This window comes from Phodopus roborovskii, unplaced genomic scaffold (genome assembly GCF_943737965.1).
Source record: "Phodopus roborovskii unplaced genomic scaffold, PHOROB, whole genome shotgun sequence".
In the NCBI taxonomy this organism is placed as follows: Eukaryota; Metazoa; Chordata; class Mammalia; order Rodentia; family Cricetidae; genus Phodopus; species Phodopus roborovskii.
Genome location: NW_026126651.1, coordinates 2,778,347 through 2,805,237, shown reverse-complemented (window position 1 = coordinate 2,805,237; position 26,891 = coordinate 2,778,347). Strand labels below are relative to the sequence as shown.

At 54.4% G+C, this 26,891-nt stretch overlaps 1 protein-coding gene across 1 annotated transcript in view; it reads left to right on the top strand.

Moving 5' to 3' along the window:
- The window catches only part of Abcc6 (ATP binding cassette subfamily C member 6), a 50,125-nt gene extending 24,696 nt beyond the window's left edge, over positions 1-25,429 (top strand). The window contains exons 15-32 of the mRNA XM_051174236.1: positions 795-882; positions 2,558-2,630; positions 3,231-3,357; positions 3,503-3,679; positions 4,593-4,760; positions 6,031-6,190; positions 8,439-8,514; positions 11,387-11,513; positions 12,315-12,522; positions 15,446-15,756; positions 16,404-16,603; positions 17,689-17,815; positions 18,822-18,923; positions 19,722-19,868; positions 22,214-22,372; positions 22,452-22,618; positions 24,551-24,745; positions 24,975-25,429. Of these exons, the coding sequence (XP_051030193.1) occupies positions 795-882; positions 2,558-2,630; positions 3,231-3,357; positions 3,503-3,679; positions 4,593-4,760; positions 6,031-6,190; positions 8,439-8,514; positions 11,387-11,513; positions 12,315-12,522; positions 15,446-15,756; positions 16,404-16,603; positions 17,689-17,815; positions 18,822-18,923; positions 19,722-19,868; positions 22,214-22,372; positions 22,452-22,618; positions 24,551-24,745; positions 24,975-25,083 (2,721 nt within the window). The 3' untranslated portion in view covers positions 25,084-25,429. The remainder of the gene's footprint in view (positions 1-794; positions 883-2,557; positions 2,631-3,230; positions 3,358-3,502; positions 3,680-4,592; positions 4,761-6,030; positions 6,191-8,438; positions 8,515-11,386; positions 11,514-12,314; positions 12,523-15,445; positions 15,757-16,403; positions 16,604-17,688; positions 17,816-18,821; positions 18,924-19,721; positions 19,869-22,213; positions 22,373-22,451; positions 22,619-24,550; positions 24,746-24,974) is intronic.
- Positions 25,430-26,891: the final 1,462 nt, after the last annotated feature.

Genomic DNA, 26,891 nt, shown 5'->3' with positions numbered 1-26,891 from the left:
TTTAGGTCAGGGGTAAGGTATTCCCATTATCTGACACTAGGCATTTTATTAGGTGATACATGTTTTATGAGAGACGCATTATCCCTTGTGTAGGATAATGCCAATGAAATAATATACATTTATATGCATACATGCTTACACACATATGGAAGCTTCTAAAAGGACAGGTTTCCATATGGCTTTTCCAAAAATCCTTACTTCTACTTATCCCTCCCCCTCCCCCACTTCAAATTTTTGAGACAGGGTCTCTTACTGAACCCAGAGGTTATCCGTTTGACTAGACTGGCTGGCCAGAGAGTTCCAGGGACCCACCGGCCTCCACTCTCCAAATGTTAGGATTACAGACATGGACTGCCATGCCCAGCTTTTAGGTGGGCTCTGGGGATTTGAACTCAGGTCCTCATACTTGCACAGCAAGCACTTCACCCCACTGAGCTGTGTCCTCAGCCCCGGGCCACCTGTATTTTAATAATCACCTGCGGTCGCCAAGATAGGCGAGTGCAATGGGCGCTCGAACAGGCAGCCGGAAGCTTCTCCACACAGCTACTGGGTGCTGATGGGAAAGGTGCTCCCTCTTCCCAGGTCTTAGTTGGAGGCAGCTGGTTTCTCCCAGTCTCTTTCTTTTGGATTGAGGAGCAGAGCAAAGTCCCCACCACCGTCAAGGTCATCACTTTTCTATGGGCTGCAAACCTCTGTCCCAGCCTCCAACAAATGCAAAGTGTTGGGCTGGGTCCTCAGGAAACCTTCACCCAAAGGCCTCTGGTGTGGTGACCAGCCCACTCTTGTATCTCCAGGCTCGAGTGTCCTTCGACCGGCTGGCTACCTTCCTATGCCTGGAAGAAGTAGACCCCAATGGCATGGACTTGAGTCCTTCCAGATGCTGTAAGTGCTGCGATGAGCTGGGGGGGGGTGTGTGTGTACAAATCAACATATGTAACGTAGATCCCGCCACCGGGCATGTCTCTTGGTACCCAACATTGTGAAGCTTCTGCTTCTATCACCTGTGCAGTGACAACCAGTGGAACACTGTGGGATGCCACCTAGGCATTCAAGAGTGGGTACCCCATCAAGTCCTTACCCTAATGCAGAAGTCTAGGAAGAGAACCATGGACATGTTATTAAGCTAAAGACTCAGATCAGGGACTGGAGAGGTGGCTCAGCAGTTAAGAACAATGGCTGCTTTCCCAGAGGACCCAGGTTGGATTCCCAGCACCGACATGGCAGCTCACATCTGTTTGTAACTCCCGTTTCAGGGGATTCGACTCTCTCACCTAGACATGCAGGCAGGCAGAATGCCAATGTACATAAAAATAAATTAATTAAACAAAAGACTCATATCAGAGCATCAGCGTGAGATTCACAAGTTCTAGTTAGCTGGCTCCCCTGGTCAGTCCTGCCTACGGCCTTTATGCCATTAACTTCTGCAGGGACAGGGAGGGAGGGCAGAGAATGGCCTGTCACTGGCCTAGGGTCTTCCGCCCAGTTAATATAACTGAGACATCTGGTCAACCTGCTTATCTGGAAAATACCCACATAGTACTTAAAATCCTGCCCTTGGGATGGATGCCCCACCCCAGGGACACATCTGAACCTCCTGGAGCCTCAGTGCCCATCTTCAGGGGTTCTCTTGGGGAATCACATTAATTTAAATACCACAATTAGAATTGAACATATGCAAAATTAATGCATTTCATTTGTTTACATTTTGTCCTAAAATTAGGGTGGGGGATTATTTATTCTTATTTTATATGTATAGGTGTTTTTGCTTGTGTGTGTGTCTTTGTACCTATGGGTGACTGATGCCCAGGGAGGCCAGAAAGGGGTATCAGATCCCCTGGAACTGGAGTTACAGATAGATGGTTGTGAGCTGCCATGGGAGTGCTGGGAACTGAGCCCGGGTTTCTAAAAGAGTAGCCAGTGCTCTTAAGCATAACTTAGCCCTCTGCACACACCCCCTTTTCTGGCTTTCTGAGACAGAGTATTGTAGCCCAGACTGGACTTGAACTTGCTATATAGTCAAAGCTGGGCTTGAACTCAGGATCCTTCCTCCTCCATCTCCCAGATACCAGGGTTACAGGCACAACCCACACACTGAGATCATTTATTTATGTATTTAAGCAAATGTATTTAATAAATAATAACTTATTAGTGGATCTTTATTATATAGCCCAAGTTGGCATCACATTTGCTCTATAACCCAGGCTAGCCCCCAACTCATCACCCTCCTACCTCAATATCCCAGATACAAGGATTACAGGCATGAGCCATCATGCCTAGTTCAAACCTCCTTTATTTAAAAAAAAAGAAAGAAAAGGAAAGGCAGCAAGCGGGATTTGAACCCCTGGCTGAGGCTTGCCAGTTCCTGAATTACAATGCTACTATGGCAGGATCACTGCCAAATCAGCAGGGAGCAGGGCATGAGACTTGTGAGGCTTCTAGCTGAACCTTGATGCTTTTGGGGGAGGCATAGCCATGGGCCTGAAGTCTTGAACACTGAGTGAGCACTGGGCTGCCTGGAGGGCAGGACCAGTCCCATAACTGTCTTTCTATCCTGCAGCCTCAAAGGATCGCATTTCCGTACACAATGGCACTTTTGCTTGGTCCCAGGAGAGCCCTCCCTGCCTGCATGGGTATGAAACCCTACTGAGAGATACTCTTGGCTTCTCAGAAGCAGAGTTGCACCTGGGCTGGAGGGATAGGCTAAGCTAGGCTGGGGTTCTGTGCAGGGAGGCGAAGGTTCTTGCTTGCCACAGTTCTATAAAGGGGACACGGTACCTGAGTCCCCCCCACCAGCCAGGAGAGACCCCTCTGCTCCCCATCTGGCTAACAGGAGGCTCTGGGCCCAGCCTCATCAGCTGTGACCTCCTTCTCGGCCTCTGGTATCAATTCCAAGGTCATTGTCACCCACAAAGAGAAGGGAAATCTGGCCATTTCTGTCCACCTCTATGCTCTCGGGGTATCCGTGAGCATCCACTTGCTGTGCTCTGTCTGCATGTGACCGTGTGTACTAATGTGTGTGGCACGTCTGTAAAGTGATTGTGTGGCAGGCACATGTGACGTGTTCAGATGTGAGAGGGAAGGCAGTTCAGATATCCAGGCAAGGATCAGGGGAGGAAAGGCCCTGCACATCCTCTTAGTGGTCTCCTCAAGGCCTGAATGACAGGACGGGTGGGGTGTCTGGGTTCCCTGCTTCTGTGCACACCCAGAATGCATCTCCCTTCGGTTGTCAGGATCAACCTCGCCGTACCCCAGGGCTGTCTGCTGGCTGTTGTGGGTCCAGTGGGGGCTGGGAAGTCATCCCTGCTGTCTGCCCTGCTTGGAGAGCTGTTGAAGGTAGAAGGATCTGTGAGCGTTGAGGTAAGGCCACCCCGTTCCTCCCTTCCCTGGCCACTAAGATGTAGCTTCAGAGATCCCTCACAGCCAAGATCCCTGTCACAGCCTTCCCGCCCCAGCCCCCAGCCCCCCCCCCCATACGAGCTACCAACAGGGAGGCATGTTTCAGGGTTCCGTGGCCTACGTACCCCAGGAGGCGTGGGTCCAGAATACCTCGCTGGTGGAGAACGTGTGCTTCAGGCAGGATCTGGACCTTCCCTGGTTGCAGAAAGTTCTGGAAGCCTGTGCCCTGGAGTCTGATGTGGCCAGCTTCCCTGCAGGAGTTCATACCCCAATAGGAGAGCAGGTAAGGAGCCCATGGGGCCTCCCCGACCCGGGGACAGTGTGATGGGGGACAATAGGGTTATAAGGCAGAGGGCAGGAGGCCCCAGCTCAAAACCAAGCATAGCAGCAGTCCAGTTATTGAGGAGAAACTGATTCAAAAATATAAAACAGGGACGTGCAACATACGGGGCCCTCCCCCCCCCGCCCCCCACCCTCCCTCGCCCCCCACCCTCCCCCGCCCCCACCCCCCGCCCTCCCCGTTACCTTTGCGGACAGGCCTGCCCGCACTCTCATTGGATGACAGGGTCAGGGGAGCAGATCGCTAACTGCTAGACCCCCCCCCACCGCCGCCAAGCACATCCCAGTAGAGCAGCCACGGATGAGCATTAATTAGCTGAACAAATGATTGAATGAAAATAAGGACTAGAAATTTAGACAAGGGAGTGAGTGGTGTCCTCGGGGAACATGCCATCAATGGAGAAAAGGAAGGAAACACAGGGCAGAGAGGGATGGACTCAGCCTGGAAGAGAGGAAGGAGACTCCACAGTGCAGGCAGCATCTCCAGAAGGGCGGGGGTGGTTGGTGGGGGTGGGGGGGGCAGACTCAGGCCCGCAAGGATGCTGGCTCGGCTTTGGAAACAAGTGTGAACTGAGGACCGGCACCTTGAGCTGCCCCTCGCTGCCCTAAGGAGCAGCTGTGTCCCTTGTCTACGCCACTCTGTTCTTTGTTGTTGTTTTGTTTCTCGAGACAGGGACTCTCTGTGCGGCCCTGGCTGTCCAGGAAGTCGCTCTGTAGACCAGGCTGGCCTCAAACTCACAGAGATCTGCCTGCCTCTGCCTCCCGAGTGCGGGATTGAAGGCGAGCGCCACCCCCCCCCCCAGTCATTCTGATGTCACCAGCAGGTGTGTATCTGAGTCCCTGTCTCGTGTCCTCAGGGCATGAATCTCTCCGGGGGCCAGAAGCAGCAGCTGAGCCTGGCTCGGGCTGTGTACAGAAAGGCTGCCGTGTACCTGCTGGATGACCCCCTGGCGGCCCTGGATGCCCACGTCAGCCAGCATGTCTTCAAACAGGTCATCGGGCCCAGTGGACTGCTCCAGGGTACAGTAAGTGTGTGTCCGAGTGCAGCCGAGCAAGTCCTGAGAAACCAGGGGTTGTCTCATTAACCCTTGAGTGCAGCTCTCTTCTTTGTATCAGTCGGCTTTTCCTGCAACAATGCTGTGTAACAAACAGCTTCCTAAATCTCAGCGGCTTACCCTTACTTCTTCCTTAGGGGATTTGTGGCTAAACCATTTATAATGTTTCAATTTTATGATGATCTAAAAGTGGCACATATTGAATTTGTTAAGATTCTTTTTTTTTTAAGATTTTGACCTTTTCCTGGGTAGAAATACTTTCTCATAGTGGTGGTTGGCGGTCATGAATTGTGGCTCCATCTACTGGGTAATCTTGAGGAGGAAAAAGCAAGCCCTGTGAAGCACCTCATGGCTGAGCTCTGATGCAGGGTTAAGTGGAATTAATGTATTTACCAGGGTGAGGCTCAGCGGAGGTATGACAGGCACAAGGCCCTGAGTTCCATCCCCAGCCATGGTGTGTGCCTGTAATTCTACCACTTGGGAGGGGGGCAGGGTGGTCAGAAATTCAAGGTTATCTTCCGTGTCTTGGTCACCTTTAACTGTTAGCAGCACAGCCCAGTCAACTGAGAGGAAAGCCTTGATTGAGGAATTTCCTAGATCGGATTGGCCCATGGGCATGTCTGTTAATCGATGTAGGAGGGCCCAGCCCAATGTGGACGCCATTGCCACCATCCCTAGGCAGGTGGACCTGGGTTGTATAACGAAGCTAGCTGAGCATGGTCCTGTGAGGGAGCCATCTAGTAAGCAGCGTCCGCATAGTTCCTGCCGTAATTCCTGGGCTGGAGTGAGTGCCCTAACTAGAGGTAATATCTCATGGAGGTCTGCCTTCAAGTTCCTGCCTCCATCTCTGTCCTCATTCCCTCAGTGGTGGGCTGTGCCCTGGAAGTGTGAGCCAAATAAACCCTTTCCTCCCTAAGTCGCTTTCTGTCATAGTGTTCATCACAGCCACAGAAATGAAGTTAGAACACTTGGCTACAGAGTGAGTTCAAGGCCAGCCTGGCATATATAACATCCTGTCTCAAAAACCATTTTTTAACGTATTTCTACTTGTTCTATTTTGATCTTAAGGTGACTTTCTCGGGTCACCCCACAACCCCATCAGAATGAGATGCTCTCAAAGGTTTACCCTAAGCCCACATCTTCCCAATTTGAGATAACCCACTCTCCAGAACAAGGGCAGGTTCCTTCTTTTGACCTGGGGACGCTCCAGCACATGTAACTTCTGCCCTTGCCCTGACAGACTCGGATCCTTGTGACGCACACTCTGCACATCCTACCCCAGGCTGACCGGATCCTGGTGCTGGACAATGGGACCATCGCAGAGATGGGCTCTTACCAGGACCTTCTGCACAGGAACGGAGCCCTGGTGGGTCTTCTGGATGGAGCCAGACAGCCTGCAGGTGGAGGAGAAGGAGGTATTGGCTGCTGCGTCTCTGGGCCGGGTTCTGACTGCTCTCAGGGAGAAGAATGCAAGCAACCCACTGATATGTGTGGACTGCCCTGACCACGCCCATCCCGAGGACAGACAGACCGCCCTGCCCCGACAAAGAGCCAAGGACACTGCCTGGGGCTCACAGTGTCTCTCAACAGACTTTGGGTGTTGTGTGTTTATGTGTGTAGGTACACATGTGTGTGCCAGTGCACATGCATAAGGGATTGGAAGCGTGAGGTCCATCCCAGCTGTCATTCTCAGGACTTGTCCACCTTATTTTTAGAGCCAGGGTCTCTTGTTGGGACGCGGGGCTCAATGATTCAGCTGGATGGCTGATTAATGACGGGGCCCTCTGTTCCCGCCTTCCCAATGCTAGGGTTACAGGCATGTACTACCCGGCCTGGGTTTTTATGTGGGTTTTTGCGGGTGGAGCTCAGGCCCTCATACCTGCGAGTCAAGCCCTTTACCAACTTAGCCGTTTCCTCAGCCCTAATTGTCCATTATTTCATTTGATCCTCACAAGAGCCCTGAGAAGTGGGGGCTGCCACTACTGTCCTTGTACAGAGCAGACTCAGGCCTGTGTCTGTGGTCCCAGAGTAGAATTCTGGGTGTCCTGTCCAGTGTCTATGCTCACAGATGCCATGAAGACACCTCAGAGAGCATTTGATCCCAGGGTCCCTCTGTATTCAAGAGGGTAAATAACAAACGTCTGGAAGTAACATTGCCCATAAACATTGTCTTAGTCAGGGTTTCTATTGCTGTGAAGACACCATGACCATGGCAACTCATACAGGAAAGCATTTGATTGGGGCTCACATTTCAGAGGTTTAGTTCATTGTCACCGTGGTGGGACACTGTGGCAGACAGGATACTGAAGAAGAGGCTGGGAGTCCTACATCTTTATTGACAGGTAACAGTACTGGGCCATGAAGCCATGTTACTAGGGGCCAGAGAACACGCTTTTAGATTAGGGCCCTGTATCCACCACGTCCTCAAGCCTTGCTTCAATGCTTGTCTAGGGCTCTGCCTCTTCTAGAACCAGCTGCTTAGTATTGGCCCTAAGTGATTGGCTGGGGAGACGGCTCAGTTGGTAAAGTGTTTGCCTTGCAAGCAGGAGGACCTGAGTTCAATCCTCTGGACCGCCGTAAAATGCTGAGCATGGTAGCACACACCTGTAATCTCAGCTTGGGGGAGGCGAGACTGGAGGATCTCTGGGACTTGCTGCCCAGTCAGCCTGCCTAATTAGTGAGTTCTAGACCAGTGAGGGAGACAGTCTCACAAAACTAGGTAGACACCGTTCCTGAAGATTGTCTGGCCTCTGGCCTCTGCATGTATGCACACATAAATACATATACATGCACACATATGTACCCACACACACACACACACACATATACATACAAATACAAAACAACAACAACAAACCAGTCTTAGTTACTTCTATTGCTGAGGTAAAACACCAGGACCAAGGCAGATTATAGAAGAAAAAGTGTATTTGGGGCATAGCAACGAGCAGGCAGGCAAGGTAGCTCAAAGCTCACATCTTAGAGGGAGAGAGGGAATGACTTAGACTTAGAAAATTCTCAAAGCCTGTCCCCAGTGACACATACACCTCAAACAAGGCCACGCGCGGCCAGGTTTTCAAATGTGTGACTCACTGGGGGCCATTCTCATTCAAAACATGGCACTTAATGTTGACTCACAGCATCCTTGCCTGTGAGCTTGAAGAAGGGACCTTTTGTACTGGGCAGCTTTTGCTGTGGCTGCATAACAAGCACCGCCCACATCTCAGAGGTGTGCAATAGCAGTTACTTCTTGTTCGCAGTCCTGGGTCTATGCTGTTAGCGCTCTGGCACAACCTCAGTAGCATCAGAAGGGAAATTATTCTTGGGGGATCTGGCACCTGAGATTTCTTGTGAGTTGGCAAGGAAAGAACATTCTAGGCACAATGGACTGCCTGAGCAAGTGTGTTGGGGATGTAGAGGCAACTTGCTGTTTTTCCCAGTTTCATAGCATCCACTCAGTATTTTCTGAATGAATGAATGAGGATGAATGAATGATGCTTCTGAGTGCCCCCCAGGGGAGAGGCTAAAGCAGCCACAGGAATCATGCTAGGAAATGTTTACTCAGAAAGGTTAAGGCACCACAGCATGAGTGTCAAAAACAACGTGTGGGCTCTGTGGTGTGGCCTTCACTGACACCCTTGACCCTTGCAGGTGCACACTCGGAGGCCACCAGTGACGACCGTGGAGGTTTTCCTGGAAGTGGGAGGCCCAAGCACAGACCAGAGAGGTGGGTTCCCTGGTGCTAAGCGAGGGAGAGCCGGGCTGAGGCCAGAGCAGGATCTGCTATGGCTGCTGTGCCTCGGGCAGAGAGGGGAGGGCCAAACTCAACTGCGGAGTGCCTGCGCCTGCTGAATACCCCTGTGGGCTCAGTGATGAGCGCCTGCTGAATACCCCTGTGGGCTCAGTGATGAGCGCCTGCTGAATACCCCTGTGGGCTCAGTGATGAGCGCCTGCTGAATACCCCCTGTGGGCTCAGTGATGAGCGCCTGCTGAATACCCCTGTGGGCTCAGTGATGAGCGCCTGCTGAATACCCCTGTGGGCTCAGTGATGAGCGCCTGCTGAATACCCCTGTGGGCTCAGTGATGAGCGCCTGCTGAATACCCCTGTGGGCTCAGTGATGAGCGCCTGCTGAATACCCCTGTGGGCTCAGTGATGAGCGCCTGCTGAATACCCCTGTGGGCTCAGTGATGAGCGCCTGCTGAATACCCCTATGGGCCAGTGCCAGTCAGCAGAGCAGGCGAAAGCTCCACACATGGCTGGAAATGACTGCTAGGCTGCATGGTTCTCATTCTGCCAGGCAGGCTGCGCTAGAGGTAGGGACATTGAGAAGGAGCCGCGTGTCCCCTTCCTACCACTCCTCTGTCCAGGGCACGTGTGCACTCACTGAGGGCCTGGATTTGACGACAACAGGCCACCGAGTGCCAGGCAGTGTGGGTTTCTATGGCAGCAGGTGGGAGAGCACTCAGGGGAAGCTGAGGGCCGTTGGGCCCTGTGGTGGGGTGGGGACAGGTCCTCTGACAGCATGCTGGCTGTCCACCCAGGGTGCTTCTGAGAGGCAGGGTGATGCACAGGGACCGGAGTAAGAGCGGGCAGAAGAGCATATGTAGATGTGGGAATGGATGGAGAGATGGGTGTGTGGTGGGGAGGGGTGGAGGGAAGGAGGGAGATGTTCAGGTATGAGCTGACAGGTTATGAATGGGTAGAATGAAGAAAGGAAGGAAAGATGAAAAGAGGCATGGGTGAGTGGAAGGAAGTGGTTAGATACGTGGGTGAGTGGAAGGAAGTGGTTAGATACGTGGGTGAGTGGAAGGAAGTGGTTAGATACGTGGGTTAGTGGAAGGAAGTGGTTAGATACGTGGATGAGTGGAAGGATCAGTGGTTAGATACGTGGGTGAGTGGAAGGAAGTGGTTAGATACGTGGGTGAGTGGAAGGAAGTGGTTAGATACGTGGGTGAGTGGAAGGAAGTGGTTAGATACGTGGGTGAGTGGAAGGAAGTGGTTAGATACGTGGGTGAGTGGAAGGAAGTGGTTAGATACGTGGGTGAGTGGAAGGAAGTGATTAGATACGTGGGTGAGTGGAAGGAAGTGGTTAGATACGTGGGTGAGTGGAAGGAAGTGGTTAGATGGTGGATGAGTGGAAGGAAGTGATTAGATATGTGGATGAGTGGAAGGATCAGTGGTTAGATACGTGGGTGAGTGGAAGGAAGTGGTTAGATACGTGGGTGAGTGGAAGGAAGTGGTTAGATACGTGGGTGAGTGGAAGGAAGTGGTTAGATACGTGGATGAGTGGAAGGAAGTGGTTAGATACGTGGGTGAGTGGAAGGAAGTGGTTAGATGCGTGGATGAGTGGAAGGAAGTGGTTAGATACGTGGATGAGTGGAAGGAAGTGATTAGATATGTGGGTGAGTGGAAGGATCAGTGGTTAGATACGTGGGTGAGTGGAAGGAAGTGGTTAGATACGTGGGTGAGTGGAAGGATCAGTGGTTAGATGCGTGGATGAGTGGAAGGAAGTGGTTAGATACGTGGGTGAGTGGAAGGAAGTGGTTAGATACGTGGGTGAGTGGAAGGAAGTGGTTAGATACGTGGGTGAGTGGAAGGAAGTGGTTAGATACGTGGGTGAGTGGAAGGAAGTGGTTAGATACGTGGGTGAGTGGAAGGAAGTGGTTAGATACGTGGGTGAGTGGAAGGAAGTGGTTAGATACGTGGGTGAGTGGAAGGAAGTGGTTAGATGCGTGGATGAGTGGAAGGATCAGTGGTTAGATACGTGGGTGAGTGGACAGATGGAAGGATGCTGGGGTGCATGGTGGAGGAAAGGCAAGAAGCACAGATGGATGAATAGATGATTTATGGGAGACAATAAATGGTTGGTAAGTGCCGGGGAGACAATAAACAGGTAATGCATGATAGCTATCCCGTTTTTAGCTAGGGACAGTGAAGCACAGAACAGCTATTATCAGTCTATACTTCCGCAGATGACAGAATACAAATATCTTTAGCATAAAAATAAAAAAAAATGACATTCAGACAAGCTGGACTGATGATTCTAGGGCAAACAGCAGAGGGAAAACAACTGGAACAAAGCTTAGGCCAAAGGGAAATTTCAGAAGACAACTAAGTGTTTCATTTCATCAGGGGACAGGCTTGTCTTACTCTACAGTGATGGAGCTGGTTACCATGTAGGAGGGAAATATGGTGCCTGGATCATGCATCCACCCACATATCCATCCATCTATCCACCCATGCATCTACTCACGTGTCCACCCATGCATCTACTCACGTGTCCACCCATGCATCTACTCACGTGCCCATCCATGCATCTACTCACGTGTCCACCCATGCATCTACTCACGTGTCCACCCATGCATCCATCCATCCATGCATCCACCCATCCACTTTTCTATTCATCCACCCATGCATCCATGAATGCATACCTTCCTCCTTCTCCCTTCCTCCCATACCTTCCTTCCTGCCTCCTTCCTGAGTGGATGAATGATCTAGAAAGAAAGCTGCAGAGCTCACTGGCTGGCACCTGAAGGCGCTCACGGTCCCCATGGGGAGGGAGATACACTAACATGTCCTGATTTCCTCTGAATGGCAGGCCCAGGCCCATAGAGTCAGCCCCTGTGAAGGACAGCACGGCTTCAGAGGCACAGGCACAGCCCTCTCTGGATGACCCTAAGGGGACCGGACTGACTGCAGGAGAGGACAGCGTGCAGTATGGCCGGGTAGTCCCCAGTGCTCCTGCTTCTGTCTATATACTGGGGAGGGCACTAACCCTTATCAAGCACCTACACGGGTCAAATGGGTTTCTAACCCTCCCTGTTTCTTAATCCTTACAATCTCTGCCTCCCCCCCCCACCCCCAAAAGCTAGATGGTAATAGCCTCTTTTTTCTTCCCTCCTCCCTCCCTCCCTCCTTCCCTCCCTCCTCTACCCTCCCCTTTCGTTCCTTTTTTTTTTTTTTTTTTTTTTTTTTTTTTTTGAGACAGGGTTTCTCTGTGTAGACCAGGCTGCCCTCAAACTCACTGTGTAGACCAGGCTGCCCTCAAACTCACAGAGATCCACCCGCCTCTGCCCCCCCCCCCAGAGTGCTGGGAGCAAAGGTGTGCACCACCGCCTCCTGGCAGAAGTACCTTCATTTTAAAGATGAAGGAGCCAGGCTGTGTAGGAGTTGATCCTTGTCTCTATGACCAACATTCCAGTCTAGGGAAGCCCAAACCTGAAGTACATGCTATCATTTCTCTTCTTCCGCACGGCCTTGCCTCTGTCCTCAGCCCATCTCATCCCTAGCCCGTGTGTGCATCTCCTCCCCTGCCCTTTCTTCACCTACCCACCCAGATCCGTTGGCGGCTGTGGCTTCCCATGGCCCACATGGGTCCATAGCAGAAGGGTCCCGAGGTCTGCAGGGGAGATGGCATGCCCAGTGAGGCCTTGCTAATGATGCCCTGGGACATTTCCCCTGACCTAGTCCCGGCTCACAAGCCTCTCATCCCCTTCTCTGCCGCCTCTCCTCTACCTTTCCTATAGGTGAAGGCCACCACGTACCTGAGCTACCTGCAGGCAGTGGGCAGACCCCTCTGCGCCTACACCCTGGTCCTCTTCCTCTGCCAGCAAGCGGCATCCTTCTGCCAGGGCTACTGGCTGAGCCTCTGGGCCGATGACCCGGTTGTGGATGGGAGACAGATGCACACAGCCCTGCGTGGCTGGGTCTTTGGACTCCTTGGCTGTCTCCAAGGTACCCTGTGTCAGTGAGCCCAAGCTCTGCCTCCCACCCCACACCCTCCTGTCCTTGACCGTCTGCCCAGAGCTTCCTAGGACAAACCATCCCTAGATCCTTACACAGTGGCCTGGAGGGAATGAGGGCCTGAGGACAGTCCCCTACCAAGAGGGTATCTCTGAAGTTAGCCAGCGAATGACTTCAGTGTCCCGCCCCAAACCTCCAGACACAGCCACGCTCATCATACTTCAGCCCAGGCCACACCCCTTCCCCAGGGCACACTCTACTGTCTCTTTCATTGCCCCCCCCCCGTCTTCCCCTCTTCCTCCTTACTTCCTCCTTCCTCCTTCCTTCTTCCTCCCTCCTTCCTTCCTCCTTCCTCCTTCCTTCTTCCTCCCTCCTTCCTTCCTCCTTCCTTCTTCCTTACTTCCTCCTTCCTCCTTCCTTCCTCCCTTTTTCTTTTCTTCCTTCTTCCTTCCTCCTTCCTTCCTCCTTCTTCCTTCCTTCCTTCCTCCTTCCTCCTTCCTTCTTCCTTCTTCCTTCCTCCTTCCTTCCTCCCTTTTTCTTTCCTTCCTTCTTTCTTCCTTCCTTTCGGTCTGTCCGTCTGTCATCTGTCTTTTTTTCTTGCTTTCGGTTACTTTTTAAAGCATTTGCTTGTTTATTTGCTTATTTTTGGTGTGTGCATGCACACGTGGACACCACAGCACACATCTGGTCACACCTGCGGGAGCGGGTTTCCTCCTTGTCCCACGAAGGTCCCAGGGTTGATGTGTGCTCAGGCCATCAGCCTTTGTGGCCAGTCATTCTCCTGCCGAGCCTTCTCACCAGCCCGGCTCAACTTATTGTTCAGTTTGAGGGAGTCTTCCCTCAGAGTCCAGGCTGCCCTCAAACTCAAGGTCCCCTGACTTACCTCCCAAATGCTGGGATCACAGGTGAGCACAGCACGTTCAACTCCCTCTATTAAAATGGCAATAATTCCTGACGTGAGGACAGGCTCAGCCCTGCCATAAGGCAAAATGCAAAGGGCTCCCATGTGGCCTCTGCCAGGGACACCAGGCCGCAAAGCGACATGGCCATATTGCGTCAAGGATATTGACTAAGCCAGTCCTGTGACTTCGTGTGGAGTGTGGCACTGTCTTGTGGTTGATGCAGATGCCCTCACAACCTCCACTCTCGGGCTACTGAGCATTCATGTCCCTGCAAGGGTCATCTGTCGTGCCTCTGTATAGACTCATCCTCCCTATCCCTGTCTCCCCACTGAGCTTAGACCCTGACCCCCCTGCACTTCAAGCATGCCACAGTGAAAAGGAAATGTCACTGGGCATCATGGTGGGTGTTTGAGTTCACCGGAAATAGCCCCCCACTCCCTTAACCCCAGCTACTCGGGAGGCTGAAGATAGGATGGGTGCAAGACTACCCTGGGCTCAAGGACAACCTGGGTAATTTAGTGAGGTACAATCTCAAAATAAGTTAAAACGGGGCCCGGGAAGATGGCTCGGTGTAAAAAAAGGTGCCTGCCACCAACCTGATGACTTGAGTTAAACTCTTGGGAGCCATGTGGTAGAAGGCAAGATCAGACCCCCACAAGTTGTCTTCTGACTTCTACATACATGTTATAGCATGGTTACACCCACACACTAAGAAAGTGTAATTTTAAGTGAAGGAGGGGGCATCTGAGCCTATGCTTAGTGTAGAGGGCTCTCCTAGCATGTGTGAGGCCCTGGGCTCAGTCGCCGGCACAGCAAACAGAAAGCACCTTCAGTGTGACTTACTAGGACTGTAGCCACGTCAGCAAGATGCCATGAGCCTCCCTAACCTTAGGGACCCTTATAGACCTGTCTGCCTCGGATGGGAAAGGCCGCGTGAATGCAGATGGTCATTTAATCCACTAGAGTGAGCTGTCAGTCAGCCAAGCTGGGATGAACTTGAGCTTCCGTTGGGGTGGCACACAGATGCATGTTGGCTACCTCGGGCTAGCCTGGGGTGCTGGCACACCCCTGATGTCTCAGCACTCCCGAGGTGGAGGCAGGGAATGAGGAGTTCGAAGTTACCCCCTGCTACATTGAAAGTTCTAAGCTAGCTACACGAGGCCCCGTCTCAAAAGAAGCAAAACGTAGCTGTGAACTAGACAGCCTCTAGAGTCACAGAAACATATTCTCCCATAACACTTAGGTGGACCTTCTTAAACCCAGTCACCGGAGAAGGCTAGGGGAGACCTTGGGAGCAGGCGCTTGCATTGAACCCCAACACACAGAACTTAGCTCCAGCTCAGCCTTCATCCGCCAGGGAAGGCTCTGAATTGGCCCTTTACAGGTCAGGCAGCCGTCATGACCAATCACGGAGACCCCCGTCGCTGGTGTGTTTTGGCTGGCTAGCTGAGTCGTGTGACTGCTTACACTGTGCTGGAGGACCATGATTGACAGTAGTGTCCCATTGCCTTGCCTCCTTGTCCACAGCTTCTGGCGACTTCTTGACCCTTTGTTCCCCTTAGTTGTGGCCAACTACCCCAGTTTCTATCCGTTATCTGTGCATCTGCCTCCGGCCCAATTCTTAGCAGGATATAGGTGTAGTCCCCACCCAAAATCTAGAATATTCTTTTATTGTACCTATGAAACTCATATTTCTTTTTGTTTGTTTTGTTTTGGTTTCTTGAGATGGGGTTCCTCTGTAGCTTTGGAGGCTGTCCTAGAACTCACTTTATAGACCAGGCTGGCCTTGAACACAAAGAGATCCGCCTGCCTCTGCCTCCCGAGTGCTGAGATTTAAGGTGTGCGCCACCTGGCTGAAGCTCATGTTTCTAAATAAGGTTACATTTGGAGGTTAGGGTGGGCATGAGTTTGAGGAGACACCATTCGATCCCCCAGCAAGTGGGTCTGTCCCATCATTTGATGGTCACCTGCCCCAGCCCAGCAGCAAGTTCCACTCCAACTCCCCCCTGCAGCCATCGGACTGTTCGCCTCCATGGCTGCTGTGTTCCTTGGTGGGGCCCAGGCCTCAGGCCTGCTTTTCCAGAACCTCCTGTGGGACATAGCACGGTCTCCCATCGGCTTCTTTGAGCGCACGCCTGTCGGGAGACTGCTGAACCGCTTCTCCAAGGAAATGGACACGGTGGACGTGGACATCCCGGACAAGCTGAGGTCCCTGCTGATCTATGCCTTCGGCCTCCTGGAGGTTGGCCTGGCAGTGTCCATGGCCACGCCTCTGGCCATCGTGGCCATCTTCCCACTCACGCTGCTCTACGCTGGGTTTCAGGTATGCAGAGCTCAGAGCCCACGTCTAGCTGAGGTCTCTTCGTCAGTTCCCTGCCTCTGGGCAAGGCTCTGGGCAAGGCTCGGTGGGAGAGGGTCTGCAGCTGGGCAGGAATGGGGAGGCTGGAAGCCCCACCCCCACCCTGTAGAAAGCACTCTCCAGAGTTCTTGGTGTCTAACTTCGGGCCATACGGCCGGCAGCGCGAAGTGTCCCCTCGTCCGGTTTGCACACCGCAAGGCCGGCACTGCACTGCCCGGATTACAGTGTGTTAAGATGTCTGTTTTCCTTTGCCAGGGCCAGAGGCCCTCTGAAAGTGGCCTAACATGGAGATCAGGATCTGGGCCAGCAGTAGTGGAACACGGGACTCTGTAATCCCAGCACTCTGAGCTTGCTGCCCGAGTGGGCACATAGCCTGGCAGTCCGGGCTGCATGGAGCCCTCTGCCTGCCAGCCGCCCAGAAGCTCAGAGCGGCTCAGCCAGACCTCATTGTACACACTTTTGCCGGGACCGAGTGTGCCGACCTCAGTTGCCTGCTGCTCTGCCACACCACCAAGCAGGTGGCCCAAAGCAGGCTGACACCAGAGGACACCTGCTGTCCCTTGTACTCTAAGAGTTCCCTCTCTGTGTCTCTGCCCCCTCTCCCACCACAGAGCCTCTATGTGGCCACATCTTGCCAGTTGAGACGCCTGGAATCCGCCAGCTACTCGTCTGTGTGTTCCCATATGACTGAGAGCTTCCAGGGCAGTCTGATGGTCAGGGCCTTCCGGGTGCAGGGACCCTTCACGGCGCAGCACCACGCCCTTATGGACGAGAACCAGAGGGTCAGTTTCCCACGACTGGTGGCTGACAGGTAGGAAGAACCTGGGACGAGGCCAGACCTGGAAACCCCCTCCCCGACAGAGCCGAGCTGCATGGTTAGAGGGGTCAAATGGCTTGAGAACAGTCCTACAAGCTGGGGACAACCTGAAGTTGAGTCCCTGACGTCCAGTGAGTTAGAGGTACAGAAAGAGGTACGGTTGCCAGACAACAGTACCAGCCCCTGTTTCCTTGGTAACAAGGTGGCCGGCATCAAGCATCCTTAATCTCCTTTGGGGACTGAACAAGAGCAAGACCTGGGTTCAACTTCCACCTCTGCCATTTTCAAGCTGGGAGAGCTTGAACAAGTCACACAACCTCTCTGAGCCTATTTATTCAACTGCTGCCATACTCGAGGTGGCTTTAAGGATTAAATGGTTACAGGGAGTGCTTGTAACATGCTTACTACACGCCTGGCACTGCTCCGGCCCTTCTTTCTCAAGCCCCCCCCCATTTCCTCAGCTGTCAAATGGAAGCAGTTATCATCCCCGCTTGCAACGGGAGGACCAGGCACCACATGCTGCCAGGCTCCCAGCGACATGATAGGCACTTGCCCGTCTAGGCCCCAAGCTCCTTGAACACGCCTGGCTCATACTACATGCCCACTGTCTGTTAAATGACTGAATGGTAGAGCACTCAGAGGTACCTGCTGAGCACATACTTCATGCTGAACTAGGACTGGAGCTAGAGCCAGGCATGAGAAAACAAGACCCCTGTCCCAATGGTGACAACAGCTGGTGACATTAAATGATCTGGCTGGCAAGAGAGGCCGTAGGTTAAGGTGCAGCCACTGTGCTGAAGATAAAACAACAAATGGCAGTTGCAATTGTCCCTGGCTCGTACACACATGTGTACATGTCACCACACACCCACCAGGGAGGGGACATCTCCAAAACAGGAAGCTTTGTGGAACACCCAGCATGTGCCAGGCCCCCAGCTGGGTCATTGGGCAAGAAGAATGATGTTAGCTCTCCTCCTGCAGTTAGGTCCCTTTGTGGGGACCCCAGTGGATGCTGAGTGTTTGCCATGACCAGAGAGGTGTGTCCTGCTGGTCCCACTGAGCCCTGCTTCCCTTTACAGGTGGCTGGCTGCCAACCTGGAGCTCCTGGGGAATGGCCTGGTGTTTGTGGCCACTATGTGTGCTGTGCTGAGCAAGGCTCACCTGAGCGCCGGCCTGGTGGGCTTCTCAGTGTCCGCTGCCCTCCAGGTACTCCGGCACCCCACCCGTGGCTGGAGGTGGGCCACAGCAGAGACAGATGCACCCCACTGGAGTATTTCCAAGGGCTCCAAGCCGCCACTGCCCAGCGCTAGGGGAGTACAGTTCTCAGGGACCCTTGTGTGACCTCAAGCAAGTGGCTCAAGGCCCTCTGTGTGCCCATCCAAGTAATGGGCCAGCACTTTGCCACGTCCAATTAGCTGAGATGGGCGAAGAGTGTTGAGAGCAGGTTTCCAGTGGGGTGTTTGTTGTTAGCAGTGTTGGGTTAGGGTACACGTGTCCCCGAACACACACATACACACTCTCGCACGTATATGCAGTTTTACACACTCTTACACATACGCTGTCCTCCTGCAGTCTCATACATACATTCTTACACACACCCTCTGACACATTCTCTCCTCTCTTGCACACACTCTTATGCTGCATCTTGCACACTCACACAACTCTTCACACACACAGTGTCATTACTCAGCAGCGTCAGTTTAAGGTGTTGCTTGCTCTATGAGCTTCTTCATAAACTGCTAATCATGTCCTTTGGAGTCAGTGCTCTGGGCAGAAGCAGCAACATCGGGAAAGGCCGTGGCATGGGGGCATGTGGCAGGCAGGCGCAGCTGGAGAGGGTGAACCAGAAGAGAGGGACAAAGGAGGCCAGGGCCCGCTGTAAAAGCTCGCTCGTAGGTCCTGACGAGGTACTTGGAGGCTCAGTGGGATGGGAACCTGGGAGGCCTAGCCCTCCAGAATGGATCCCAGTCTTGCTGTGTGTCCGGGAAGTGCCAGGCACCCTCTCTGGTCCTGACTCTCTGTTTTGGGCCATTGAATTTGCCTTGCTCTATTCACTGTCTAATTGGCCAAAGCCAGCTCCCACCCCTAGGGCCCAGTTCCTGGGTTCAGCTCCCCTGTTCCTACAGTCCCTGTCCCTCTGCTGTCCCTGGCACTTGACTGGGGGAGGCGGGATGAGAACCCAGGGCCCAGCTGAGTTGTCTTCTCAAACCAGGTGACACAGACTCTGCAGTGGGTGGTCCGCAGCTGGACGGATCTAGAGAACAGCATGGTGGCAGTGGAGCGCGCTCAGGACTACGCTCACATCCCCAAAGAGGTGACCACAGGGAGGTCCAGGGTGACGCCCGCCCCCGCCCCCGCCCCCTCCTTCCCCGCGAGGCAGCACCCTTGTGGGCTAGACTCACAGGGTGGCAAGAACCATGGTGCTGGTGACAGGCACAGAGCAGGCACACAGCTGCAGTGGGCTGAGGACAGGCCAGTGGCATGTGACGCTTCAGGAGTATAGCAGCAATGGTACGGTATCAAGCTGGGTACAACAGCTCAGGAAGCTGAGGCAGGAGGATTGCTGCTGGGTAGAAGACAGCCTGGTCTGTGTAGTAAGCTGAGGCAGGAGGATTGCTGCTGGGTAGAAGACAGCCTGGTCTGTGTAGTAAGTTTAAGGCTAGTCTGAGCTACATCGTGAGAAGCTACTCTGGGCAGAAAATTTGAATTACCCTGGGCTACATAACAGGTTAGGGGCTAGCCTGGGCTACATAGTAAGTTAGACGCCAATCTTGGCTATATAAAGTAAGCAGGAACCTAGTTTGAGCTACACAACAAGTTAGAGGCTATTCTGGGCTACATAGACAGTTGCGGTATAGCCTGGGATAAACAGTGATTTGGAGGCCAGCCTGGGCTAAATTGTGAGTTGAAGGTTAGTCTGGGTTACAGGAAAGTTAGAAGCTAGCCTGGGCTATATACTGAGACCTTTCCTAAAACAATGAAACCCTTCTAGAATGACCTGGCATGATGGGTATAGTGTGGAAATGTGGAAGCTCAGGCTCTGAGGGGCAGGCGCCGTGAAGAGCTTGACAATAATTCCTGTGACATGTGTCCAACCTGCCCCCTGCCCCAGGCTCCCTGGAGGTTGCCCACCTGTGCAGCCCGACCTCTCTGGCCTAGTGGGGGACAGATTGAGTTCCGGGACTTTGGGCTCAGACACCGACCAGAGCTGCCGCTGGCTGTGCAGGGCGTGTCCCTGAAGATCCACGCAGGAGAGAAGGTGAGCACCCCCTCCACACACAAAATGTCATGTGAGCACCAGGCTCCAAGTCTGAAATCCTGCCCAGCTTCCTTGGCTTCCACCTCCCGGGCCCCATCTGCCTCTGGGTGGCTTCCTGCGTCTACCTTGATGTCCCCGAGGAGGAGCATGTTGGGTTTGCCTGGAAGCAACAGACAACAGAGGATGGAGTGTGGGAAGGAATGAGACCCACATATAGGGTGGGATGGACTGAAGGAAAGATGGATGGACTGACCAGTGGAGAGGAGAAAGAGTAGGGGCTGGAGGGGGAAGACACGGGGTAAGGGGGTTAGGACAGGGTGCAGAGGAGGGCTGGGGAGTTAGGACAGGGTGCAGAGGAGGGCTGGGGAGTTAGGACAGGGTGCAGGGGCTCGGGGAGTTAGGACAGGGTGCAGGGGCTCGGGGAGTTAGGACAGGGTGCAGGGGCTCGGGGAGTTAGGACAGGGTGCAGAGGAGGGCTGGGGGGTTAGGACAGGGTGCAGAGGAGGGCTGGGGAGTTAGGACAGGGTGCGGAGGAGGGCTCGGGGAGCGGGGAGTTAGGACAGGGTGCAGGGGCTCGGGGAGTTAGGACAGGGTGCAGAGGGGGGCTGGGGAGTTAGGACAGGGTGCGGAGGAGGGCTGGGGGAGTTAGGACAGGGTGCAGGGGCTTGGGGAGTTAGGACAGGGTGCAGAGGGGGGCTGGGGAGTTAGGACAGGGTGCAGAGGGGGGCTCGGGGGGGGTTAGGACAGGGTGCAGAGGAGGGCTGGGGAGTTAGGACAGGGTGCGGAGGAGGGCTGGGGAGTTAGGACAGGGTGCAGAGGAGGGCTGGGGAGTTAGGACAGGGTGCAGAGGAGGGCTGGGGAGTTAGGACAGGGTGCAGAGGAGGGCTCGGGGGGGGGGTTAGGACAGGGTGCAGAGGAGGGCTGGGGAGTTAGGACAGGGTGCAGAGGGGGGCTGGGGAGTTAGGACAGGGTGCGGAGGAGGGCTCGGGGGGGGTTAGGACAGGGTGCAGAGGGAGGGCTGGGGAGTTAGGACAGGGTGCAGAGGAGGGCTGGGGAGTTAGGACAGGGTGCAGAGGAGGGCTCGGGGGGGGGGGGGTTAGGACAGGGTGCAGAGGAGGGCTGGGGAGTTAGGACAGGGTGCAGAGGAGGGCTGGGGAGTTAGGACAGGGTGCAGAGGAGGGCTGGGGAGTTAGGACAGGGTGCAGAGGAGGGCTGGGGAGTTAGGACAGGGTGCAGAGGAGGGCTCGGGGGGGGTTAGGACAGGGTGCAGAGGAGGGCTCGGGGGGGGGGTTAGGACAGGGTGCGGAGGAGGGCTGGGGAGTTAGGACAGGGTGCAGAGGAGGGCTGGGGGAGTTAGGACAGGGTGCGGAGGGAGGGCTGGGGGGTTAGGACAGGGTGCAGAGGAGGGCTGGGGGAGTTAGGACAGGGTGCAGAGGAGGGCTCGGGGGGGGGGTTAGGACAGGGTGTAGAGGAGGGCTGGGGGGTTAGGACAGGGTGCAGAGGAGGGCTGGGGGGTTAGGACAGGGTGCAGAGGAGGGCTGGGGAGCGGGGAGTTAGGACAGGGTGCAGAGGAGGGCTGGGGAGTTAGGACAGGGTGCAGAGGAGGGCTCGGGGAGCGGGGAGTTAGGACAGGGTGCAGAGGGGGGCTCGGGGGGGGGGTTAGGACAGGGTGCAGAGGAGGGCTGGGGAGTTAGGACAGGGTGCAGAGGAGGGCTGGGGAGTTAGGACAGGGTGCAGAGGAGGGCTGGGGAGTTAGGACAGGGTGCAGAGGAGGGCTGGGGAGTTAGGACAGGGTGCAGAGGAGGGCTGGGGAGTTAGGACAGGGTGCAGAGGAGGGCTGGGGAGTTAGGACAGGGTGCAGAGGAGGGCTGGGGAGTTAGGACAGGGTGCAGAGGAGGGCTGGGGAGTTAGGACAGGGTGCAGAGGAGGGCTGGGGAGTTAGGACAGGGTGCAGAGGAGGGCTCGGGGGGGGGGAGTTAGGACAGGGTGCAGAGGAGGGCTGGGGAGTTAGGACAGGGTGCAGAGGAGGGCTGGGGGGTTAGGACAGGGTGCAGAGGGGGGCTGGGGAGCGGGGAGGGCTGCTCTGCAAGGATGGACAGTGATGGAGGTGGCTAGGACGTACAGGGAAAGCAAGGCGCAGAACTGTTGAGAGGAGGGGGAGCTGGAGAGAACCCGGATGGAGGGTGCAAGGGAAGGGTGAATGTTGTGTTCAATGGGCGTGCTCAATGGGGTGAACACAGAGACAAATCTAGTGCAAGAAAAAAGCCTCTCAAACGGGTACCCCTGGACCCCAGGGCTAGGGCAGACCTGCTCGGTCTTGGCCTCACTCCTTTGCTACCTGGCAGGTGGGCATCGTGGGCAGGACAGGGGCCGGGAAATCCTCGCTGGCTTGGGGCCTGCTGCGGCTTCAGGAGGCTGCTGAGGGTGGTGTCTGGATTGACGGGGTGCCCATCACCCATGTGGGGCTGCACACATTGCGGTCCCGAATCACCATCATCCCTCAGGTGAGGCCTAAGACCGTGGGAAAGAGGTGGCGGAGGAGGGAGCTGGCATGGCGTTCTGACCCAGCATCCCCCTGGCCAGGACCCTGTCCTGTTCCCAGGCTCTCTGCGGATGAACCTGGACCTGCTTCAGGAGCACACGGATGAAGGCATCTGGGCGGCGCTGGAGACTGTGCAGCTCAAAGCCTTTGTGGCCAGCCTGCCCGGCCAGCTGCAATATGAGTGTCCGGGCCAGGAAGATGACCTGAGGTATGGCATCCACCCCTGGCAGGACCGGAAGGTCCTCCAGGGCATCCTCAACCCCAATCCAACACAGGTCCCAACGCAAGCCTCAGGGTCTCAGGGCCATGCTCCTTTTCCCGTGGCAAAGCCCTGCCCAGCCTCTACACCACTCAGTTTTCATTTTGCTATAAAAATACTATACTTGATGTTTGACCGACCTCAGATTCAATGTGGCTAAGGGACGGTGTGTGTTCTTTCCCTAAAATGTGTGTGAGAGCCAAAGGTCAACCTTGGGTGTCCTCTGTCTCTCCCCACCTTATGCCTTGAGACAAGTCTCTCATGAACCTGAAGCCCTTTGATTCTCCCAGGCTGGTTGGCCAATAGGCTCCCAGGGATCCTCTTCTCTCTGCCTTACAGGAGCTGGGATTACAGATCCGTGCCATTGTGCCCAGCTCTTTTGTGGGTATTGGGGATCTGAACAGATCCTCATGTTTGCTCAGCAGGCATTTTCCTGACTGAGCCATCTCTCTAGTGGTGCCTTTTGCTATTTTAAGGATGAAACACAGATAGCACAAACAGGGACTGGGAGGTGCGTTGCACCTTTTTTTTTTTTTTTTTAAATTTTCAGTGCAGGGCAGTTAATGCAGGGCTTTGTGTATGCTGCAGACATGCTCCAGCACCGCTCTCCAGCAGTGTGAAGCACGATTATGCATAGCCAGTCCTGGTGGTGCAGGCTTGTGATCCAAGCACTGAAGAGGCTGCAACAGAGTTTGAGTTTGAAGGCAGCCTGGGCTACCTAGTGAGACACTGTCTCAAAAAACCAAAACCAAGTGAGACTGTGTCCCATACCTTTAATCCCAGCTTTCCAGAGGCAGAGACAGGACGATCTCTGTGAGTGTGCGGCCTAAATAATGAGTCCCAGGCCAGCCAGAGCCACATAGTAAGACCCTGTTTCAAACAAATACGACAAAAAAAAAAAAAAAAAAAAAAAAAAAAAAGAAAAAAGGGACAATAGCCACCTTCTGTGGCCGGTATCTACCAAACACTTACCGTGTTGTGACGGGGGCTGGGGAGACAGATGTTCCGAGGGCAAGTGTAAGGACCAGAGTTCAGATCCCATGAACCCATGTGAATAAATGCTAGGTGGGCTTAGCAGCTGCCTGTAATCTCCATGCTCAGGAGGCAGAGATAGGAGATCTCTAAGCTACACAGACTAGCTTAGACAGCTGCCCCGATCCTCGGGGCGGTCAACGACGAACCGCGAAACACCTAGGGGTCAACGAGGAACCACGAAACACCTAGGGGGAGTTGAAGGACAAGAGATAGGAAGAATGACAGCACGTCGATATCCTGATCAAGCTACCAAATTTTATTTTGTCAGGGCAGCCATAGGCAGGATGTGAGCAGGGTTTGCAAGTGGGCAGGGTGAAAGGGTCAGTAGAAGGAATGCCCTGGACTAATCTTTAACTGGCTGTAAAGCTGCAGCAGGAGGAAGATCCTGGGCTAGTCTTTAACTGACTGTAAAACCGCCAGCCTGTATCTAGGAATGCTCTGCTGAACCTGCTGCTGACTTCTTGAGAGGCAGTAATTTTCTGCCTCAGAGGCCTGAGGTAGTGAGGATGGTGATGGTCCCCAGTAGGCAGCCCACTCTGAGCTCAGGGAGAAGAATAAGCGAGGAAATCACCTGATGTCAGCCTCCGGCCTCCACACACGTACACACGTGCATACACTCGCCCCTGAGACTTTTCTCAGGCAGAGAAGCCAAGGCACAGACGCTGTGAATGACTTGCCCACAGTCAACCCACACCAAGACTGTCCCAAACCCCGGAGACTTTGGCCCTCCTGGTGGGGACACACATACAGACACTGTCAGCAGCCAGCTGTCCCCAGAGCCTGCTTGCAGACAGCCTAGACTAATGCATGACACACACTTAGCCTAATCATGCATCTTATTCACAGCGTGGGTCAGAAGCAGCTCCTATGCCTGGCACGTGCCCTTCTCCGGAAAACCCAGATCCTCATCCTGGACGAGGCCACCGCCTCCGTGGACCCAGGGACGGAGATGCAGATGCAGGCAGCCCTGGAGCACTGGTTTAGCCGGTGCACAGTACTGCTCATTGCTCACCGCCTACCCTCGGTAATGGACTGTGCCAGGTAAGGCGGCCCTCCTGACAGCCATGCGCAGGGCTGGAGGCATGTAACGTGCTCGCCTGCAAGTCCTGAGATGGATGGAGAAGAGCCTCGGTCTACGGGGCATGACCAAGTCCTCAGGGAAAGGCATTTGTCCAGGGATGGGGGGGGGTCTGGGAGACCTCTGGGGGTGAATTTAAAGGGGAGCTCGGTTCTCAGCTGACATAAGAACTGTCCCATGTTTTCCTTGCAGGGTTCTGGTCATGGATGAGGGGCAGGTGACAGAGAGCGGCAGTCCAGCTCAGCTGTTGGCCCAGAAAGGCCTGTTCTACAGGCTAGCCCAGGAGTCAGGCCTTGCCTGAATTGGGACTCTTGACAACCTCCTTGGAGCCAGCCATAGAGCCTGCAGTAGCTGGGGATGCCAGAGACCCAGGGGCCATTGGGGCTGCACAGGATATCAAGTCTAGACTCTTCTGTGGGAGGAGGATAGCAAAGAAAAAGACAGGCGACTGGAACCCCAGACCCAGAAGAACTCAGCCTGCCCCGGTTGGCCTGAGCGAGGCCGCGGTCACTCTGCAACCACAGTGGCCAGTAACTCTCAGCTCAGACTCTACTTCAAGGCCACACACCCCCCAGGCCAATTAGGCTGCCCGCCTTGGACCTGGGTGATGGCGTCCACATTCTTCCCTAACCCTTTTGATGCCACTGTAGATCTCACACCATTTTTAAAAATCACCCAGAGAGAGCCTGTGGACCCTCTGCCTTTTTTGTTCAGGGGTGACACCCTGCCCAGCGCTAGGACAAGATCAAGTGGCACACGGACACTGACAGACTCCGACAGCCGAGTTCACGTTTGCTCTACTGCGTGTGTGTCTGTGTCTTTTAGATCCAGTGATTTTTGTTGCCATTCTTTTTTGAGACAGAATTTCACACAGCCCAGGCTGGCCTTGAACTCTCTTTGTAGCTGAGAGTGGTCTTGAATTTGTGATGCTCCTGCCTCCCCTCACGGGCGCTGAGGTTACAGGACACCACACCCTGTTTGTGGGCTCCAAACCCAATGCTCTACGTGTGCTTGACAAGCACACTAGTACTGCCTTACATCCCCAGCTCTGGATTCAGCTCTGCCCTATTTAAAACCGTAACAGTGAAGGGTCTCTCACTATGGGTTTCAGGCTGGCCTCTAACTCAAGATCCTCCTGTCTCCGTTTCCAGAGTGCTGGAGTGGCCGGCACAGGCCACCTTGAGTCATCACAGTTATCTGGCTACATCACGGCCGCTGTTGGCTGTGGGCCAGGGCCCGTGGGTCCTGTGCGAGATAGGGGTTGAGCAATATCCTCGACTTCTTCTCAGAAATGTCCCGTATAGCTGTGGCAAAGCTATTTCCATATACTTACTGCCATGGTTCCCTGGACCATATCACTGATTTAATCTGTCCCCTACTGCCACCCACGGCTCACTGATAGATTCATGGGCAGGGACGATGTTGTGGTCAGGAGAGGAGAGGACTCCTACTGCTTCTAGGAAAGGGCTTGTTCTTCCCTCTGCCCTGAGGCGTCTCTGATGCAGGGCTTTGGGGATTTCCTCTTTGCCCGCAGCTCATCCTGAGGATGCCCACAAGGCAAGGAGCCGGCTCCCTACTGTGACAGGGAGACAGGGAGGCAGGAAAGTGAGGTGGCTAAGTGACAGCTTGCCCCTGGGCTTCCACCCACTTCAAGCCGGTCCTGTGGCCAGTCCTGCTCTGGAGGAACTAGAGATGGGGTGCACAGTACTCTGCCTGCCATTCAGGGGCTGGCCTGGGGCAGAGGCGGCTGTGTGTCTGTGAATCCACCTGGGGACGCTGGAGAGACTGGAGAGACCCCACCTTGGTCTGGGAGACAGCCTGAGTCACAGGATGACCCACACCTGGCAGGCCAGCAGGGAGATCCAGGCCGTTAATCCCTCAGCCATGGCTGCCAGCCAGCAGGGTCCAGCCTGCGGGAGGAACAGGAAACCAGCTCCGGCGGGCACAGGCACACATCCTCAGCCTCTGGCCGCCCCTGTGGGCCTTTGGCTTTTCTGTAATGTTGGGGATGGAACCCATGCCTGGCAAATGCTAACCCTGATCCTTCTCCCTGCCTGACTGAAGGTGTCTGGGCTGTACCTGAGGCTCCCTCTCTGCAGATAGAGCTGT